Source organism: Alligator sinensis, unplaced genomic scaffold, assembly GCF_000455745.1.
Source record: "Alligator sinensis unplaced genomic scaffold, ASM45574v1 scaffold769_1, whole genome shotgun sequence".
NCBI classification, from domain to species: domain Eukaryota; kingdom Metazoa; phylum Chordata; order Crocodylia; family Alligatoridae; genus Alligator; species Alligator sinensis.
This window is the reverse complement of record NW_005843322.1, coordinates 100744-121693: the sequence shown is the minus strand read 5'-3', so window position 1 is coordinate 121693 and position 20950 is coordinate 100744. Positions and strand designations below refer to the sequence as shown.

Below are 20950 nucleotides of genomic sequence, written 5' to 3'. Positions count from 1 at the left end.
GATGGGGCTAGAGACAGGGCTATGCATGAGGCACAGCCCCGCTGCCAGGCTAGTGAAGCCCGAAGGAGGCAAACTACGCCATCCTCTCCCCACCCCGCCTCACCGCTGTCACCCTATCCCCCTGGGCTTACGGCACAGGTCTTGGCTCCGCCAGCGGATGTAGACCCCACGTTGATTGCACTCCTCGGCGTAGGCCGCGATGGCCGTGCACAGGCACTCACAGTCGCCCCCGGAGTCGCACCTGCCGGCAGAGAGGGGCTGTCATCCAGGGCCAGTGATGGGGGGGTATGCAGCTCCCCCAACTAGGGAAACCCACAAGGGAGACCCCAGCCCCATCATCTGCGCACAGCAAGGATCCTGGCTGCTCACAGGCAGCTTGGCTGGGGCGTCCCCCGGCTACTGAGAAGCCGTTGCTTTCTAGTGCCCATCACCCTGGTATCTGGGCATTGCACCGCATGGTGCCTCCCCAGCAACCTCCCAGGGCAGGCTGAATATGGGAGTGTCATGCCCACCCCCAGGAGCCCCTGCGCCCTCCAGAGCCGGCCCCTGCCCTGCAAGACGTACCCGCAGGCGTCGAAGATGCACCAGTCGTAGAACTGCTGGCAGGGCACCTCCTCGTGGCAGGGGGTGAAGAGCATCTGCAGGAGGATGCTGCAGCGCTTCCGGGCCCACGTGGCGCGGTGCGAGTTCTCCTGGGAGCCGGGCACAGTGATGAGGAGCCCACGACCCGAACCAGGACCGGGCTCTCATATCCAGCCCCAGCCCCTAGCTCCCACCCCACCAGCCTGGCCTTGCCCATAAGACCATGAGAACTGGTATTCACTGGGTCAAACCCTAGGACCTTAGTTGCCCTGTTTCCTGCGTCGTACCAGGAGGCGGAAGGGAGAGTGGCCGGGTCTGAGCAGGGTTTTCCCCTGTTCCTCTCTCCCTTGCAGCCTCCAGCATTGAGGGTCCAGGCAGGGCTGATGCAGAGCCCGTGCCCCTCACTCCTAATAGTTCCTGATGCCCCTTTCCTCCAAGCACGTGTCCAAGCCCTGGTGAACTCATGTCTGGTGGCACTGAGCTCCAGCTGTTAATGCTGCACTGGGTGGCAAAGAACTGCCTCGTGTTGGTTTTAAACTGCTGGCTTGCTCGTTTCATGCAGTGACCCCTCGTTTATAGAAAACGTTATCAATATACACTCAAGAGATCGCATGCAGAGGCCGTGCCCTGCTTGCAGAGGAAGGCAAAACCCCCCAGGCCTTATTAGTCTGGTGAGAGAGAGTCAGTAATAAACTCCTAGTTTACTTTATGTTGTAAACCCTTCTGTCCTCCCTTGAGTGTCTCTTTTCTGAACACAACAGTTTCCAATCTGCATGAAGCCCCTCAGCCCTCCCCCCCAGCCAGGCCTTGCCCACCTCCCCCCGACCCCCCTGCAAGTACACGTACGGTGCAGGGGTGCTCAAAGTCCCCTTCGTTGACCTCGGGGCACAGGAGGCTGACACGCCAGGAGTTGCCGAACAGGTCGGCCGTGGGCTCCACCATGCCCTGCTGGCTAGTGAAGTCGTTCTCCGTGTCCCCATCGAAGTTCCCGCACAGCCCTGCCACGCGGCCCTGGAAGACGGGGTCCAGCTTCACGTACACCCGGGTGCCTGTGCAGGGGAGGAGGAGGAGGGACGCAGCCGGCTCAGGTGCTGCTGGGTGCAGGAAGCACTGGAGACAGCCCCCACAGGTGCCCTGGCATCTCAAAGCCATGTCTTGGGGGGACCCGTCCCTGCCCGGCCAGTCCTCCAGCAGCAAAGGCCCAACAACCTCGGGAGGGATGCCAGGGGGGTGTCTCCACCCTGGAGCTGCCCCTAAGCCTGCAGGGCCCTGCCCCAGTCCCCCCTGCTGCACCCCCACCAGCGAAGTGAGCTTCACCTCCATCCCAGAGCACTGTGAGCCCCAGCTGGGAGATGAGGATGAGGAAGAGGCCGGCACGCTCCAGGGTCAGGCCGTTCCCACCGTAAACCTTGGGCGGCCGCACGGAGGCTCCGTTCACCGTCACATCCCTTCCTGGGGGGTTGGGAAAACAACATGTGTGAAAACACCCGGCGCAGCTCGGAGCCCTACCATGCAGCACAGGGACCACCCCGCCCAGCTGGGGATGCTGGCTTCCCACTGCCGAGGGCAGATCCAGGGGGTGCAGCGATGCACTCGCACTCTGCTTTGATCCCTGCATCACCCCAAACTTAAAGCCTAGCGGTGGCAGCAGCATTTCTAGTCAGGCAGCACTGACGGAGTACACGGCTCGTTGCCATTGACCCGATTCCTGCTACTCTCTCCGCTTCGCAGGTGTTAACCACTTCTCTCCTTTTTAATAGTCTTTTTGTTCTATGAATTAAGCTTAGGGTTGGACATTGGACCCGTCAATCAGGTTTGGTCAATGGACTGGTCAGATATCGGTCAAAAACTGTAAAAAAATTGCCACTAGGTCCAAATAATACAGAAAAAAAAATACAGAATGTTATTGCTAATACGTCCAAATGATACAGAAAAAGCACAAATTTTCCTGTAAGAAATGCATCAAAAAACAATTTTAAAAAATATTTTTTTCTGTCAAGAAAACTACCAAAAAAAGTAGGGTTTTTTGGTAAAATTGCTATCATCTTTAACTGGTCTAAAAAAATGCAGTCAATTGACAATATCTGACCAGTCAATTGACCGGCTTGCCAAACTTAATTAAGCTATCCTTTCTTCTGCAGTTCAGCTGTCCTTTTAGCCAGCCTTGGTAATGACTCTCTGGTATCTCACAGCCCTGCAGACTGCATTTAATTCTAGCTAAAAACATTAACTCAAGTGTGGTAATACTAACTCAGGAGTCATACTGACTGGCGACGACTGACCGCAAAGGGGTGCATGCCCTGTCAAGGTGCTGAAGAAGGCTAGATTTTGGTGAATTAATCTGAATAAGAGATGTACATTCAACTCTAATGGCTACAAGACTAATAAAATGACACCTTTTGGTTGGGTCCAGAGAAGGGCAACAAGGATGATGAAGGCTATGGAGGGGCTTCCCTATCAGGAGAGACTAACCAGGCCAGGCCTGGTCAGGTTAGAGAAGAGTTGCTTGAGGCAGGACAGGAGAAGGATTTACAACATATTAAAAGGTAAAGAGAAAGTCACTAGGGATTAATTATTGACTCTCTCATCTGACAAACAAGGGGTCACCATGAAACGGCAGCTTAAAACCAACACAACTAGGGACATGTCACTGATTCTTTGGGACAAATGATACCAAAACAGGGACAGGAGTAAAGGTCAATGGTTTATAGCTAGTGCATGGACGGGGGACATCAGGCAGAAAAACTGGGCAAGATGGACCTGTGGTGTGACCCAGTCTGGTCGACTGATGTTCTTATTTTTTGTCTAGTTTGTCGTGTTTTTTAAACTTTATGCAGGATCTTTCCTGCCCAGAGCTGGGCGGGGGGCTGGACCCAACGATCTCTCGAGGTCCCTTTTAGCTCTAAACTTCTGTGAATCTAGCAAATCAGCCCCTCGCCTCTCAACTGGGGGGCACCGTCCTCAGCTCCCTTCCCCGCGGCCTCTCACCTCTCAGGAGGTGGACAACGGTGTTGCCGATCTCCACAACCACAGATTTGGTGCAGGTGATGCCACTGGTGCCGCAGGGCACGTTCTCGACAGTGACAGAGAAGAGGCCGCCGTGCTCGCGCACCAGCACATACTCGCAGTCGCCCAGGAAGGAGAAGGCCCGCCCGTCGAAAGTGATGTAGTGGGGGTCCCCCGAGGCCATGCAGGTCCCTGCGCACTGGTGGCTACTGCACTGCCAGCGCCGGCTCCGGCACACGCTGTAGGGACAGGGGCTGAGCTCCAAACACGCCAGCCCAAGCCCTTGCCCCTCGAAGGCACCCCCATGCTGGAAGGGGTGCCACAGTCCTTACCAGGTGTTGCAGTCCTTGATGATGGTGTCATTGGGCTGGTACAGCCGGCCGTTGTGTTGGCAGGGACACTCTTCCGGGGAGACGCAGCGCTCGTTCTGGGGGTGGAGGAGTGAAGACAGGACAAGAGGGTCTCTGTGAGGTGGCAGGGGCCGATCCCAGTTGGGATACAGCAGCTGGGGTGCATAACAGCTTGCTCCACTGCAGGGGTGAACCCAGGCATCCAGAGGGGAGTGGCCGGTCTGCTGACCCTCTGTTCCCAGCCCACCCTTGGACCAAATGGGTCAGCAATGTTCCCAGCACCCCCTGAGCCCAGCCCAGAGCAATGCAAGCCGCCGCCTACCCCATGGGGTCCCACCCCCGGCTGAGCTGCAGGAGCAGGAGTTGGGGCTCACCAGGAAGACAGTGCCAGGGGGACAAACGCAGCCTTCGGTGAGGCCGGAGCAGCTCAGGTTGCCCTCCGGGCTGTCGCAGGTGTGCAAGCAGCCCCCGAAGGCATAGACCAGCTCCCCAGGGCAGCTCACGGCCTCGGGGCAGCTGGCATCCGTGCAATTCCAGGCTCCGTCCATGCAGACACTGCAAGAGAGACCAGATGTGGGCATAGGCGTGGGAGCGCCCCTGGGCCAGCGTCTGCACTAGGAGTGGGGAAGACCAGATGGGATGAGATGCCCTGATTGCACGAGGGATCGTGGCCCACGTGCCCATGTGGCACCTGGAGTCTTGCTCCTTGCTTGGCTATGGGACTCCAGGGCATGAGGGACTGGATGGAGGAAGAAGCTCCACTGCTGGGGTGGGCTTCCCCGCTGGAAAGAAGCACCCGCCCCCTAGCAGCCCAGACCCCCGGGAGCCCCCGTGCGGGGTGAGAGCCGGCGTCACGTGGCAGAGACATGCAATGAAATCAACCTATCCTGTGGCAGCGTGGGAAACAGGCCGTAGGGTGATTTCATCAAACATCTCCTACCACCACTTCGCCCGTAGCGGGAGCATGACCAGCCCCCATCCGCCACCACCCCTCTGCCGTGGAGGCGACGAAGCCCAGTCCAGCGGGTCTGAGCAGGCCTCATTGCAGGGCCCGGATTCACTTGCCCCAGGACATGCACAGCCCTTGCACTCGCTGCCATCCCAAAGGGGAAGTGCAAGACCCAGAGCCCCCAGCCCTGCACATAGCCCCTTCCCCTGCAGACCCATGGGGCCAGTGGGGCTCTGGGACTGAGAGCATCAGACTCATTGCTCTGCCCCATCAGCCCCCAGCTTGGGCTTGGTTTGGAGCCGGCACCTGTTACAATTCCCCAAGCCGGTAACCATCACCTGTGGCCTGGAGGCTGGCTGGGCTGTGGGCAGCTCACACGCCTCCCCACTGCTGCCCATGACCCCAGCACGGTGACCTCACGTGCCAGAGGCATGAGCCACGTGGCACAGCTGGTGTGGCCCCGCTACGGTTCCCTGTCTACGCACCAGGTATTGCAGCTCCGGCGGATCCTGCTGCCCGGTGGGTGGGTCTCGTCCCCATGCAGGCAGGGGCACATGGCAGGCGGGATGCACTGCCCGCCCTCATCCAGCACCAGCCCCTCAGGGCAGTTGCACCCGGCCACGCAGACGTCCAGCTCCTGGCAGGCGCCGGCCCCATCCAGGTTCAGGTCGGAGCAGGTCTTCCGGCAGGGAGCGCTGCACTCCTGGTACACCTGGCCCCCACCGCACTGCACGCCTGGGGGCACAGGGCAGGGGCCTCCGCTTAGTCACACACAAACAAACGTCAATGTACAGTTTCAAGCGAGGCTAACCTAGCAAAATAGTGATTTTTGGTATCGTTTTGTAACGTGGATCTAAACAACACGCATCATGTACAAGCGCCCAGAGACGTGGGGCTGCAGAGGTCCCATCTAGTCCCCGGGGGAGGCGCACTCACCGCAGAAGGTCTGGTTCCTCCATGGCACCGGGGCCCCCTCCTGGGCACACTGCCGGGCGTAGGCGGCCACGGCTCCGCACAAACAGTCCTTGTCGGCGGGGCAGCCACAGACGTCATAGAGGCAGAGCTGGTGGAAGGGCTCCCGGTCCACCAGGTGGTGGCAGGGCTGTGAGGGGCAAGAGGGTGGGGAGCATGGAGGGGCTCAGAGCCGCTCCAGCCATCGGCCTCCCTGCATGGACCCCGGGAGGGTGCCCATCTGGAAAGGCCCCAGTACCCCCTGGCTGGGGGCCCAGATTGGAACCAAGGCCCACATCTGTGCTGGGCTGTGGACAGGACGTGTGCAAATGGACACACGTGGAAGTTAGTCATATGAACAACCAGCACAAGCATACATGGGCACAAGGGATGGGGCATTCCTAACTGGCCCCAAAACCAGACAGCACGGGAGGATGGGTGGGCACACACGCATATGCAGTCAGGCATGTGCACATGCATGTGAGCACACAAAACACATGCACAGATGTGCACATGTCCACAGACATCCATGCACACACGTGAGCACACAAAACATGCATGTGTGAACATATAGACGTACATATACGTCAGGGGTCGACTCGATGATCTATTGAGGTCCCTTCCGACCCCTAACATCTATGAATCTATATACATACATAGTACACAAGACAGTCACATGGGTGAACACTCAAGCAGACATGCATGTACACACATCTGAGCACACAAAACAGACACATACGAGGGCACACTCACATAGGCATGCATGTAAGCAAAGGTGAGCACGCAAAACATACATGTGTGCCGATATGCATTTACACACACAAGCAGACAAAATGCATGTGCCCTCACATGTGAGCACGCAGAATGTACACGTGTTGACACACACACATGCGCACACCCTGCACCAGACAAGCCCCCCTGACTCCACCTTGCTCTGCAGCATCCCCCATCCCCACGGCCTCTGGTCCCCAGCCCTGGTGCGTACCTGGAAGGCAGGGCCATGCAGCATGGCACAGGCGGCCTCGGCGAAGGCGCGGTGCTGGGCGTAGGTGCTGCAGGGGTCGAAGGTGGCGGCGCTGGGCACGGGGCACTCACCCGACACCCGGAACTTGTGGGCAAAGGCGGCCGCGCCGGCCTCCACATCCCCTGCCGGCGTTGTGAACTCATCCTGCTGGTTCCAGTTGTACGTGCCGCACAGCCCACGCACCTGCGGGAGTCAAGACGGGGATCAGGAAGGGGGGACGGCCACAGTCCTGCACCTCCTGGGAGGGGACCCCAGCCATGGCCTCTCCCCAAGCCTCCCCAGGGTCCATGCCAGGACCTGGGGAGATGTGGGAAGGGACCCCAAGGCCTCACCTTGTGGGCAAAGGCAGGCTGGAGGGTGATGTAGGCAGCAGGGAACTCCAGCCCCCACAGCACATGGGCTCCAAAAGCCTGGAGCAGCAGGAAAGAGGCCGAGGCTCTCCGGATGGTCAGGTCGGTGCCCGCAAAGGGCAAGTCCACCTCGTGCCCATTCACCACCACATCTCCTGCAGGAGGGACAGCAGGAGGAGGCATGAAATAAGGAAGCAACCTGCAGAGAGAACAGAGGGGGGTCCCATACCCCTGCCCCCTTCCACATCTGTCTGAACCAGCCACGGCACCACCCCGGGGCTGGTAACCCGTGGAGGGGAAAGGTGCTGGGCACTGTGCTCTGGAGTCGGTTGCCCCTAGAAGGGAGAGCCACATGCCCCCTCCCTCTCACCCCAGCCCAGCCTGTAATCCCATTAAGCGCCTCCAAAATGCCTTCCCTCTCCATGCGCCGGGGTCACCTGTGGTGCGCAGCTGTGCGGAGGTCTTGTGTGCCGTCACAGTGAGCGCCCGTAAGCAGCTCATGGTCCCAGAGCTCCCGCAGGTCGTGCTCTCAGCCGTGATCCGCAGCTTCCCATCCACGAAGTCCTGCCGGGCAGCAAATCCCACACCCCAACCCGGTCAGTGGGCGCTGAGACACAGGGCACCCCATGTAGCCCCCCAGAAGCTGATCATCCCAAATGCAGGGGAACCCCGGAGACATTGGGAAGCTCCACCCGGCATCTACCCCCAGACCCAGGGGGATGCCCCCAGCCCCTCACCTGCACCAGGATGTACTCGCAGGCCCCGTGGAAGGAGTAGCGCTTGCGGTCGAAGGTCACATAGTGCGGGTTGCCCAGCACGGCACACTCGGCCGCACACTTGTGCTGGGAGCAGAGCCAGTGCCCGCCCTGGCACGTGCTGCAGGGGTGGGAGGAGGCTCCTAAACCCAGGACCCCCTGCCTTGTACAGACCCCATGCAGGGATTTGGCACTGCCGGCACTCAGGACCCCTGGGGTTGGGCACCCAGCACGCCTGGTCCATAGCAGGGCATAGGCGGCATCCATGGGAAGTGGCCCCCCTCCAACAAGCTTATGGGGTGTCTCCCCTGGAGACTGTGGCATCGTCCCCAGAGCATGGCAGCCATTGGTGCCCCTCCACAACCAGAGCTGCTTGGGGGCCCTTTGGCAGCAGCCGAAGTCCCACCACAAAGGATTCTGGGACTAGACAGCAGCCAGGGACCCACCACAAAGGATTCTGGGAACAGGCAGCCTCCAGGAACCCACCACAAAGGATTCTGGGAATGGGTAGCCTCCAGGGACCTGCCACAAAGGATTCTGGGAGTGGACTGCAGCCAGGGACACACCACAAAGGATTCTGGGAATGGGCAGCCTCCAGGAACCCACCACAAAGGATTCTGGGCAAGGCCCTGAGGGTCCTGCCGGGCAGGACGGGGCGAGTGGATGGGTAGCCACAGGGCTCGGCCAGACTCACCACTGGTTGCAGCGCTGCTGGATGGTGTCCCCCGGGGCGTAGCGCTGGCGGCGGTGGTAGCAGGGGCAGGTGGCCTCAGGCACGCAGGCGCCCTGCTCCAGGTACAGCCCGGGCGGGCACTCACAACCGCTCACACACTCATCCCGGCAGTGCCCATCCTCGGCAGCGCCTGCGGCCGCGCAGCTGGCTGGGCACGAGGACACACAGTCCGAGTACTGCTTGCCCCCGTCACACTGCTTCTCTGCGGGGACATGGGCACCGCGGCGCTTCAGCCACCTCTGTTCTGCTCGGCTCTCTGCAGCCAGGGCAGCCTCAGGGAGACCCACCCCAGCCGGGACCCTTGCTGGCGGCAGGAGAAAGCCCCTTATCCCACCCTCGGGCCCAGCACTAACACTGCCTCGGGCCAAACCGGGGCGAGGCAGGGCAAGGCAGGGCAGGGCAGCTCTGGGGTGACCCACAGGCAGGACAGAGTGCCCCTATGTGTGGCAGGGTGTGTGCGAGGGAGAGAGAGCGAGCACGTGAGCGTGACTGTGTGGGTGGGTAGATGAGTGTGAGCATGTGGGTGTGATTGCATGTGTGTGTGTGTGTGTGTGTGAGAATGAGTGAAAGCATGTGGGGTGTGACTGCGTGTGCAACTGAGTGAGAGCATGTGGGTGACTGTGCATGTGTGTATATAAGTGAATGAGTAAGAGCATGTGGTTATGACTGTGGGTGTGAGAAAGCATGTAGGTGTTACTGGGGGGTGTGAATGAGTAAGCACATGGGTGTGACTTGTGTGTGCATGTGAGTGAATGAGAGCACATGGGTATGACTATCTGTGTGTGTGCATGTGAGCATGACTGGGAGTGTGGGGGCACAGATGAGTGAGAGTGTGTGGGTGTGAGAGAGAGCATGTAGGTGCAACAGGGAGGGTGTGGATGAGCATGAGCATGTGGGTGTGACTCTGTGTGTGCACATGTGTGTGAGTGAATGAGAGCATGTGATGGCTGTGTGTGCATCTGCATGCACACATGAGCATGATTGTGGGAATTTGTGAGTGCATGAATGAGAGAGTTTGCTGGTGTGAGAGAGGATAGGTGTGGCTGGGTGGGTGCAAATGAGTGTAGCATGTCAGTGTGACTGTGTGTGCATGTGTGTGTGAGAGAGAGTGAATGAGAGCATGTGTGTGTGCACACACATGTGAGCACAACTGTGGGAGTGCATCTGTGTGTGTGCAAATGAGTGAGAGTGTGTGGCTGTGACTGGGTGTGAGTGCAGGTCAGTGAGAGCTGTGGGGGGAGGGAGGTTGGGGGGGCTGCGCCCCTGTAGGGTCTGTGCACAGCACTGCAGCGAGTGTAGCAGCTGGGAGTGAGAGCACAGCTGTGCAAGGTGAGGGTGGGGGTAGGTGTGAGCGCTGGAGAGGGTGAGCGCTGGCACCTACCGCAGAAACCAGGCCGCCTCCAGTCCACGTAGATGTGGCGCTGGGCACAGTCCCGGGCATAGCTGGCGAAGGTCTCGCAGATGGCACCAGGCAACGCGGCCCCAGCCCCCGGCTCCTGGCAGTACACGTACACACAGGCATCGTAGAAGCCACCCGGGTCCACCTGCCAGGGCAGAAGCTGAGTCAGTGAGCTGGGCACAAAGCAGAGGGCAGGGGGCCTGCCAGGCACAGTAACCTCGGCTTCTGACCTCAGAGTGGCACTGGCTGAAAGGATTGGCCAGCAGCTTTTGGCACGTGGCCTCAGCCTCCCGCCGCACGGCACCGTCTCCTGTTTCATCGCAGCTGTGTCTGACCTCCGCCGCGTCCTCGCAGGGCTGCTGCAGCAGGAGGAGCCCGTCAGCGTTAGGTACCGCAGTGCCCACCCCCCACGGCCAGGCGGGGGCAGGGGGGCAGCCCCCCACGGAGCCTCCTGCAGCCACCCTGGGCATGGCACAAGGGAGAGCACCCCCTTCTGGCACACCAGGCAGCCTGCAGCTGTTCCCTGGAGGTCTCCCTCACAGGCCCCCGCTACATGTTACAGACATTGTGCGAGTCACTGGTGAATCGCACAATGCATTTAGATCGGTCACACATGCAAAGTAATTACCACACAATTAATCGGTCATCCCACAATACATTTAGACCAGCTACATGTGCAAAGTAATTATCATACAATTAATTGGTCATTGCGCAATACATTTAGACCAGGCATGCTGGCAAAGTAATTACCAGACAATTAACTGGTCATTGTGCAATGCACTTAGGCCAGCCACACATGCAAAATAAAAATCAGACAATTAACTGGTTAATTCTGCAATAAATTTAGACAAGCTACATGTGCAAAGTAATGATCACACCAGAAAAATGATTAGGCGGCTATAAAAAGAGCCAACCCGCTACAGTTAGTGCTTGAAAACATGTCACAACTTTATAGCTGGTTGCTATCTGGCTTTCATTTGAACGTGTAGCCGGTCCCCCCGGCCTGGGCGAAGGGCATCATGGGGCCCCCTGCCCAACTGAGGCCACAGAGCCGGGTGAGACGTTGCTGCAGCAGGGCAGCCTGGCTCTGGGGACCCGATACCTCCGTGCCGGCCTCCGGGATCCTCCAGGAGTTCCCAAAGCTGGCAGCGAGCGTGGTCACGTCCCCTCCGACACGTAGGAAATCATCTGCAAGCAAAGGAGAGAGGCTGGGCATGGTGGGGACGGGGAAGCAGCTCTGCTGGGGAGAGACGCGTGGGTCAGGGGCCGGCAGGAATGTCCTCTGTGCTGTGCCCTGCCAGCCTCTGTCTCCGTGCCCCCTGCAGCCAGCCACGGCTGCCAGCTGACTGCCTCCGCCTCTCGCACCTCGGAGGGCAGTTCTGGTGCTGGCTTTAATGTGTGCGTGCACACACATGTGCATGTTCTGTATGCTCACATGTGTGTGCAAACATGCCTGTGTGAGAGCGCACACAGGTGCATGCATCTTGTATCGGTGTCAACACATGTATGTTCTATGTGCTCACACAGTTGGGTGCACACATGCCTGCATGTACACACATGTGCACGAGTCTTGTATGCATGTCAACGTATATGTTCTACGTGCTGACACACACCATGCCTGCATGACTGTGAGACCTTACATGGGCACGCATTTTGCATGCTCGCATGTGTGTATGTGCATGCCTGTGTGAAATGTGAACACGCATGCATGTTTTGTGTGCTCACGTAAGTGCATGGATGTCTGTGTGCATGCCTGACTACATGTGCATGTGCACACCCATCCTCCGGGACCAGGCAGAAAGGCCCTAACCCATGTGTGTACATGCTGGCTGTCTGTATGACTAATCTCCACACGTGTCCATTTGCACACGTGCTGTCCACAGGCAGGCACAGACAATCTAGTCTCCTTGCCTCCAAGCTTGTCTGTGGGGCCCCAGAGGAGACTGTGATGTCTATAGGGCCCCAGGGGAGGATGCTGTTCCCGAGGGGCTCAGTGGTGAGAAGGGCGCCCACCCGGCAGGGCTGCGAGTACCTGTAGGGTCGTCGTTGTAGTGCCCGCAGAGCCCACGCGTGGTGCCCCGCAGCTCAGCACCAACCGTGACATAGACGGTGTCACGCCCATCCGACTTCACTCGCACACCCAGGCCGCTCTCCACGAAGACGAAGTCCCCAAGCCAGCGGATGCTGATCCCTGTGGGGCAGAGCACAGGGTGGGGGGCTCAGCAGCGTGGAGCTCCCAACCCTCACCTTAAGGTGACAGGGCCCAATCCTGACCTTGCCTGGCGTGGATGGCCTGTGCCCTCTGAAGAGCCTCCCTCAGGGTCTAGGCAGCTCCTCCCAGGTGCCCCCTGGCCCTGACAGACCCTTCTCCAGTGCAAGCAACTGCCCCCCTCCCATCCAAACTGGGACCTTTCCCATCAGCTTCTAACCCTTTGCTCACCCAGGCCAGGGCAGGTTAATCACACAATAAATTTTGCAGTGCCCCGATGGGTGCATCAAGGGGACTGCGCAATAAATGTTGTGATGCCCCAATGGGTGCAGCAAGGGGACTGCAGCCCTGAAGCACAGGGTGCAGATGGTGTGGCTCCCCCCAGCTCAGTGCCCCCCTCGGGCAGGGCTCAGGACCCCCTCACCATTCTGCAGGTATGGCTGCCCCTCCGGCACCGCGGCCCCATTCACCGAGATGCTCCGGCCTTCGGCCACAACCAGGTCCAGCCCGAACATCATGCGAAGAGCCTGCAGAGGGGCAAAGGGTCAGACCCTAGGTCTGTCTAGCCCATGATTCATACTGGGGCAGGGAGCATGGCTGAAGGGAGAGTGACTGGGGCTGAGCAGGGTTTTCCCCTGATCCTCTCTCTTTGCAGCCTCCAGCATTGAGGGCCCGTGCCCCTCACTCCCTACCCCAGAGCTCCTGATGCCCCTTTCCTCCAAAAACGCATCTGATCCCTTGGTGGATCTGCTGAGCTCTCAGCTCCCACCGCATCCGGGGGAAAGCATGAGCCTCACACCTTCATGGGTGACAGAGAACTGCCTTGTATTAGTTTTAAGCTTCCTACCTGCTCCTTCCATACCATGACCCCTCACTCTTGTCTGGAGAGAGACAGCCAGTCATAAATCCCTAGGGATTTTCTCATTCCCATTAAGTGTGTTGTAAGCCCTTCTCCTGAACCCGCTCAAGCGTCTCTTTTCTAACGTGACCTTAGTCTCTCCTCCTAGGGAAGCCCCTCCATAGCCCTCAGCATCCTTGTTGCCCTTCTCTGCACCTTTGCTAGCTCTTCTCTCTCCTTTTGGAGGTGCAAGGACCAGACCTGTGTTCAAGGTGTGGCCACGCATGTATAAAGAGGGACTATTTTATTTGCAATTCTCCCCCAGGCTCCAGGGACTCACGGGGCTCTGGGGACCACGGAGCAAGTCCAAAGCTGGGTACTTTGGGTTCCTCCTCGCCCCTTCAGCCTCACCACACTGCTCCTCCTCTCTGCCCCCAACTCCCCTGCATGTCCACTCTGTTTCCGCTTCTCTTCCACCTCGTCCCCCCCTCGCTCTCCATCCTCTCTTCCCCTCTCCTCACTGGGTCTCCTCACCCGCGTGCAGTGCCCCGGTGGGGTGCAACCCCCGGCCCCGGCAGAGATGTAGACAGCCCAGGTGCCATCGGAGGCAGCGGCCAGGCTGTAGGTGCAGCCCCCATGGAAGCGGAAGTGCTTCCCATCGAAGCTGCGGTACTGGACGCCGGCCCACGTCACGCAGGTGGCGAAGAGGCGCTGGCCGCCCCGAGACAGGCCCAGCAGGGCGGTGGGGGGAGACGGCCGGAGCAGGAAGGGTCCTGGCAGGCCTCCTGCGGGGGAATGTGGAGACTTGTCACCCCACGCTGGGATCCGTGGGGGCTTCCCACTGCTGGAGGGGGGCTGCCTCGGGATACCATGCCACCCCAATATCCCTAGGGCTAGATAGGAGGAGGTATCCACCATTGCATGCCCCACCTGCCCCGCAGACCCACCCCTGGGGCTCATCACCCACCTGTGAGGGGCAAGTAGGCGCAGCTGAAGCAGAGCGCGGAGGACGTGTTCCTCCAGCTGTGGCCCCAGGGCCGGCTGCAGCACTCGGCTATGCTCATCAGCGACAGGTTGAGGGCACTCGGGAAGTCCTGGCACTGCCAGGTGGAGAAGCAGTGGCCCAGCAAGCCCTCACCTGTGGGGAGCAATGCTGGTCACCGGGCCCGGGACCAGCTCTGCTCCCCCCGGCAGCCCGGCTCAGTGTTGGGCAGATGCCAAAGCATCAGACCTGCCCAAGTGGAGATGCCAGGAGCGCCGAGCAGCGGGTTTAGGAGCAGCCCTGGCCTCCCAGTGCCCCCAGCCCTGGTGCTCCCCTCACCCTCAGTGCAGCGGGGTCCGCTCCAGCCCTCGCAGCAGGCTCGCACCGTGCGGTTCCACACCAGGGGCCGCGTGTCCTGGGGTCTGCAGGGCAGGGGGGAGAGTCACGGAGGGGGCTCTTCTCTGTCCTCCTCCCCCCATGCTATCGACATCTGCACCCACCATATCTCCCCGCTGGCCGCACTCACTTGTAGATGTAGCACATGGAGTCGGAGGGCCCGGACTGGGCGTAGTAGTGGGCGATGCCCAAGTCCCCGCCGTAAGCCTGGCGCATCCTCTCCTGGTCGAGGCGCCAGCCCACCAGGTTGTACTGGTACACGCTGGCGCAGGGCACCACGTTCTCACGCCGGGGGCTCAGCACCTCCTCCTCCGTCACCTGCACCGTGCGCTCGCACCAGCGCCTGCAGCCGCAACACTCGTGTCACCCCGCGTCAGCCCCAGTCCTGATCCGTGCGCCGTTCCCTGCTCCCTCGGCCAACTTTTAAGCATGCCCCGACCCAGAACCCAGCTGGAAAGGGGTGCCCCACAACCAATGTGCCTGCTGGCACCAACTCCACAGGGTCCTGGCAAGAGGGTCTTGCCCCTGCGCTCAGGCTCAGCCCCCTCTGCACCGGGGGCAGGAAAGGACCGGTCCGCTTTGCAGTCACCTCTGTTCCTTCACCCCACCCAGACCCACTCCCACCCCAGCAGAGGGCACTGGGGAAGACCGGGAAGGGGCTAGGTAGGGCTGTGACTCCCAGCCAGGTGCCCTGAAGACCCCCTGAAACATGGGAGGGGGTCAGATGCCCTTTTTGGAAGTTAATTGCATCTCCCCAGCTGTGGGGAGACACCACAAAGCCAAAGGCCCGGCCTCCTGCTCTCCACCAGGCAGAGGAAAATGGGACGTGAAGAGGCTTCAGCATCGTCCCTGCTGAGAGAGTCCGGGGGGGGGGTTTGGAGCCAGTGTTGCAAAGGCACCGGCAACACCCGAACCGCCAATGCAGATGGGCAGAGGGACACGGTGAGGGGTGCAGCAGGGATCAAAGCACATGGAGGACCCCGGGCAGCCATTCCCAGTGTGGCTGGATGTGCGGACTTACCCATCAGATGATGCTGCTGTCATCCATATGGAGAGCCAGGCCAGGAAGCCCACCCGGACCCTGGGGTGTGAGCAAGGCTGCGCTGGGCTCCTCATTCCCAACCCCGCCATCTCCAGAGTCCTGCGGGGAGAGAGAGGCACGTGGCAGAACTCCCCTGGGCCAAGCCCTCAGCTTGGTTGCAATGATGGTGGGGCTCATGGTCTCTCTGCATTGCTCACCGCTTCCCAAACCCCTCCAGCAGCAGCACTCAAGCCAGCCTGGGCTGCGGGGTAGGAAGCAGCTCCTGCCATGGGCAGGGTCTGGCATACCTGGCTGCTCCAGGGGGGTGTCACCCTCCTCCAAAGCCCCTGGACCAGGTGATCCCTGATCTCCCCACCTGACATCCCTGTCCCCGGCAATGGGGACACATCCTACAGCTCACCCCAAGCAATGGAGAACCCACCCTCTGCAATGGTACCCATGCCCATCCGCCCACTGGCTTGACTCCCCGGGCCAGCACAGGCTGCTGGGAGGGGATCTTGGGGACACGGGCTCGGTGTTCACAAGGATGCCCCATTTCAATGCGCCGTGAGGCCCCGGCACCAAACCCTCTTACCCGAGGGCTCTAGTCGGCGGTGCCTGGGTCTGCCTTCCCCCAGCCCCTGGCACCTAGGGCTGCATTGCTGATTGCTCCACCCCAGCAGCGCTGGGACCGCGGCAAGCCCCGGAGGGAAGACTTTATATCCTGCAGGATTAGCTGGGCCCCGAGACATCTGAGGAGCCCTGGATTGGAGAATCCCCTGCGAACCACAGCTGCCTCACTTTGTATTTGCTCTGCCCACTCAGATGGAAACCCCCTCCACCAGCTGCCAGCTCCCCACCTCCTCCCAGGGCTTGCAGGGGGGCAGAGCTCTGCTTCCAGCCTGTACAGCTCAGGATGCATTTTGGAGGATGAGCTGGCCTGACTCCAGCTCAGCATCCCATATCCGGCATGTCTCTGCTGGATTTCAGTCCAGGCCAGGCAAGTCTGATCAGCCTGGAGCTCATGGACAGGCAGGAACGCCACGGGGCAGGGGAGCGGGGGAGCAGAGAGGAGGACTGGCTGGGGCCAGAGATTTGGGACAGCTTGGGGCAGCACCCCCAAATCTGCAGGCAGGGAGATACAGGTGCACCTGAGGCATCTCCAGCACACAGGCAGGTGGCAGGGCAAGGCTTTGGCATTCAAGGCCATGGAGATGGCATCTCCCCTGCCAGGTCAGTAAAACCCCTTGGGCCGAAAACCACCTCATTGCCTCACAGTATCCAGAGATCCCTGGAGGATGACACCCCGGGGTGCAATCAGGGCCATGAAGGCTGCCAGGAGAGACCTCTCTGCCCCCTTTTTCCGAGGGGAAGCCATGCTGAGCATGGACAGAGGCTCTCCAGGATGTTTTCCAGCTCTGCACAGACAGGCATGTAACTAGGATGCAGCCCTGGGCCGTGCCTGCATCCACGTCTGTGAGCTCTGGCTCCCCACCAGCTTCCCCGTCACCGACACGGATCTGCCTTATCCTCACGTCCTGGACGCGGGCTCATCCCCTCTAGGAATGCCTGGGGTCACAGCCCCCAGCCCCGCCTGCATGCTCCCAGCTCCGCGAGGGGGTCAGGCTGGCAGGGCAGGGGAAGACGAGCAGGCCCGTCTCCTCGCAGAGCATTGCAGCCCCTGCCCCATCCAGACCAATTCCCCCAGTGGAAAACCTGGCCTTCCAAGTCGGTCTCACATGCATGCAAGCTGCGGAGCAGCTGCAGGACCAGCCTGCAGTTCCCAGGTCCCGTGCATCCTGGGCTGTCCACCATTCGTGGCCTTGCTGCATCTGCCTGAGCCTGGTTGTCACCTCCAGCTCTTCTGTCAGAGCCTGGCTGTCCTGGAGCAGCCCCTTCCCCTAGCCCCAGGACAGGGTGAGAGCTCAGCAGATGCAGAAGGAGCCCAGGGGAGAAGGGGGTGCATGCATTTTGGGGGTAGGTGTGTTGTGGCGCTGGGATTGGGACCGGGTGAAGGCTAGGAGGGCACGATGTGCATTGAATTTGGGGAGAACGGGGCATCTTGCTATGAAACTGCAACACTGGTGTGCTCTCTCTCTTGCACACACACACTGGGGATTGGGGGTGGGAAGAAGTGGTCCAGGACTACACCCGGATATTATGACAACGGGGCCAGCCTCACAATTTCGGCGCTGTGATGCACAACTGCTCCGTACAGTCCAGGCTCATCCCAGGGGCAGCACCTCTGTCCCCCTGCCAGCACCTTGCTTTTGGGGCAACAAACTCCTTCGGCAGGGTCCCCGACCGCAGCCCAGATGGCACCTCTGTGGCAGGGCCTTTCATCCAGCGTTAGCCTGGCCCGTGGCCCAGATGGGGTCACGTTACACGATAAGAGGAAAAGAAACACTGCTACTAACGGCTCGCCTGTGGCCTTTTAAGCTAGCTGCTGTAACCGTGAAGGATTAACACACAAGCTCTTTGCTCCCCCAGAGGGGCCAAGGCCTGTTTTCTGGAGAGGGTTTGTACCTCTCATCCAGGGCCCACTACCAGGGGCAGGTCTGGAGGCTATGCCTGAAAGCAGGGTAGAGTTGCACCTTCTAGACTAACTCAGTTAGAGATACATAGTGCATAGTACACTAAAGATCAATTCATCTGATGCTGTGAAAGGAGGAGACACAACTTCAACCTCCTTCTGCTTGACTAACACAGCTCACTACATCTCTTGGCTCTACCAGAGCCAGCCCTGGAGCTCGTTCAGAAAAATCACAGACAAGTCAGGCTGGCAGGGCCCCCGGGAGGTCATGAGTCCAACCCCTTGGTCCAGGCAGCATCCACCCCGTCTGCATCATCTTTCCCAAGCATCCATCTAACCTCTTAAAAACCCTCCAGGATGGAGCCTCTGCATCCTCTCTAGGTATCTGCTCGGCCTTCAGAGTTAAAGAGCTCTTTCTAAACCTTGCTGCAATGTAAGCCTTTTGTTTCTTTGTGACACAGAGAAAGTCTAGCCCATTTCGGCAGTGATTTCACACCGTTGACTCATTCGGCCTGGGTGCACTAGGACCCACAGGACCTTCCCTGCCCTATGGCAGCCTGCATCGGTGCATGGTATTGCTCCATCCAATATGCAGCACCCGGTGCTCATCCTCACCGAATCCATCCCCGCGGCCAGGTGGGTCAGCGACACAAGCAAAACCACAGCGAGTTTTCAACAAAGTTCAGATCAGGGATCTCAGATGGGTGGGAGTGGAGAAGCCCAAACACGGGCAGGGAGATAGGGGTAAAGTGGGGTTGGGACACCCAGGTGTTTTCTGTTGCATTTGAGAAATCAAGGAACATGGCTGAGAAACTGTCTTGTGGGGTCAGGAAGCAGAGGAGGGTCTCATCACAGAGCATACAGGGAAGAAAGTTGTCAGCTCCTAGCACCAGGCTAAAGCCGTGGTTAGACTCATAGGACCAGAAGGCAGCTCCAGAGGTCCCATCTAGTCCAAGCCCAGCCCGAGGCAGGGTCAGCCCCATCCAAACCAGCCCAGATGAACCCGTGTCCAACCTTGGAGCCGCATGACAGTCACCCCTGACAGACCCAGGTATTGCCCTCACCCCCAAGAAAGCAGGAGGGTCACGGCCACCAACATCCTGCTGGTGCAAAGGGGGTTGACATGCTCCAAAGACCCCAAGCGAGGCTCCAAAGACCCCTGCTGCAGAGGAAGGCAAAACCCCACAGTGTGGACCAGTCTGAGCAAGGGGGAAATCCCCTCCTACCCCAGTGCAATGTCAGGCTGAGCCTGAGGACCCTCCAGCCAGGACCCTGCGGGGTTGGTACCAGAGGAGCATTGGCACAGCCCGGTCCCATCCCCAACCTGGGCTGCGCCCAGTGCCTTAAAAAACCCTTGACACATGGAGCAGAAGGGAAGGGGGCAACCGACACAGCCCAGCCCAGCAGACTGGGAAATCCCCATAGCAAAGCACAGGCATGCTGCACCCAAATCATCCCCCACCAGCCTCTCCTTGAACCCCTCCAGGGATGGAGAGTCCCCCTTCCTTGGCATCTCTTCTGCTGCCTGCAACAGTGAAGAAGTTGGCCCTCATGTGCAATCTAAATGGACTTTGCTGCAGCTTCGAACCACTGGGCCACGTGCTCCTCCCTACAGCAGGAAAGACCAGGAGCTTTCCCTCTTCTCCCCAGCAGCCCGACGGATTCGCAGACTGCTGTCAGGTCCCCCCTGCAGCGCCTTTCCTGACACCTGAACCTGCCCAGCTCCTCTCCTCATGTGCCTGCTTTCCAAGCCCTTCATCACCTCGATTACCTGCCTCTGGGCCCTCTCCAACTTCTCCATGTCCTTTTTAAAATGTGGAGCTGCCCTGGAGATGCGGCCTGACCTGTGCCAAGTAGAGAGGCACCGAGCCCTCCCGTGTTCCCAACCCTTTTAAACTCCCGGCAGCCCTCAGCAGACAAAAGATGCGGCTCAGAAAGCTTCAGCTTTTGGTTTTCACTCCATTTTCAACTAGAGGCACTGGAACCCAATGGTATTCCAGCAGTCCTCGACTTACAACGTTTCGAGTTACAAGGTTTTGCACTTACAACGTTTATAAATGGACATCCCATTTCAACTTTCTGACCTCCGTTTGGGCTTTACAATGCTTGATCGGATGCGACGCCAAGCCAGCAAAGTAGTTCACGGCGTGGCTCATCTCCCTGGAGAACATCTATCCAAATTTCCTTGGACACTTTCTTTAAGAAAGCAGACAGGACTCCAGAAAAAACCTGCAGTGGAGACTCCTGAGAAGACTCCAACCAAGAACCCTCCAAAAAGTCCTTTAAAAAAATCCAGCAAAGTCACCTCAAAGAAGTCCTTCCAAATCAACATGATTGCTATTTACAATATAAATACATTAATGTAGCTGTATTACTCATCTATAATTGATCGAGTACAAAATTCTGGGGTATTTTTGGTGAAAATAGGGTATCGGGTATCATTTATAACATTGTTTCTTATGAGCACATTGGTTCCGAGTTACAATGTTTCAGCTTAAGATCCGGTTTTCAGGAACCGCTTGTGTCGGAAGTCCCAGGACTGCTTGTAGTAAACAGTATAATAAGTGCAATGAAAATCCTAGAAAACGAGGACCTCAGGAGGTCACATCTAGACCAACCCCCTGCTCCAAACACATCATGCCAGCCAAGGCTTTGTTGAGCGACACCTCCACGGATGGAGAGAGTTTGCCCCGCCGCTCCCGTGCTTCCTCGCCCTCCCTCCCTCCCTCCCCGAGAGAAAGTTTCCCTAATACCCGACCTCAGCCCCCCCTTGCTCCTCGCCCTGTCCCTTCTGCTGCAAATCGCTCCCAGGCCAGGAGGGTTTCTCCCGGGAGGTCCCCCCCGGGGCAACCCCGGCCACTGCCGGACCCCG

The 20950-nt window shown here is 59.2% G+C and overlaps 1 protein-coding gene across 1 annotated transcript in view; it reads right to left on the bottom strand.

Annotated features, from left to right (window-relative positions):
- SSPO (SCO-spondin) overlaps nt 1-15568 on the bottom strand; it is a 55537-nt gene extending 39969 nt beyond the window's left edge. The window contains exons 1-24 of the mRNA XM_006038348.2: nt 15546-15568; nt 14655-14867; nt 14468-14550; nt 14114-14284; nt 13558-13931; nt 12733-12835; nt 12132-12290; nt 11202-11287; nt 10330-10458; nt 10082-10244; nt 8662-8902; nt 7950-8088; nt 7650-7776; nt 7195-7367; nt 6824-7045; nt 5824-5989; nt 5373-5622; nt 4313-4493; nt 3921-4015; nt 3571-3827; nt 1900-2034; nt 1429-1631; nt 565-692; nt 132-241 (exon numbers count right to left, since the gene is read on the bottom strand). Coding sequence (XP_006038410.2) covers nt 132-241; nt 565-692; nt 1429-1631; nt 1900-2034; nt 3571-3827; nt 3921-4015; nt 4313-4493; nt 5373-5622; nt 5824-5989; nt 6824-7045; nt 7195-7367; nt 7650-7776; nt 7950-8088; nt 8662-8902; nt 10082-10244; nt 10330-10458; nt 11202-11287; nt 12132-12290; nt 12733-12835; nt 13558-13931; nt 14114-14284; nt 14468-14550; nt 14655-14867; nt 15546-15568 — 3931 coding nt within the window. The remainder of the gene's footprint in view (nt 1-131; nt 242-564; nt 693-1428; nt 1632-1899; nt 2035-3570; nt 3828-3920; nt 4016-4312; nt 4494-5372; nt 5623-5823; nt 5990-6823; nt 7046-7194; nt 7368-7649; nt 7777-7949; nt 8089-8661; nt 8903-10081; nt 10245-10329; nt 10459-11201; nt 11288-12131; nt 12291-12732; nt 12836-13557; nt 13932-14113; nt 14285-14467; nt 14551-14654; nt 14868-15545) is intronic.
- Nucleotides 15569-20950: the final 5382 nt, after the last annotated feature.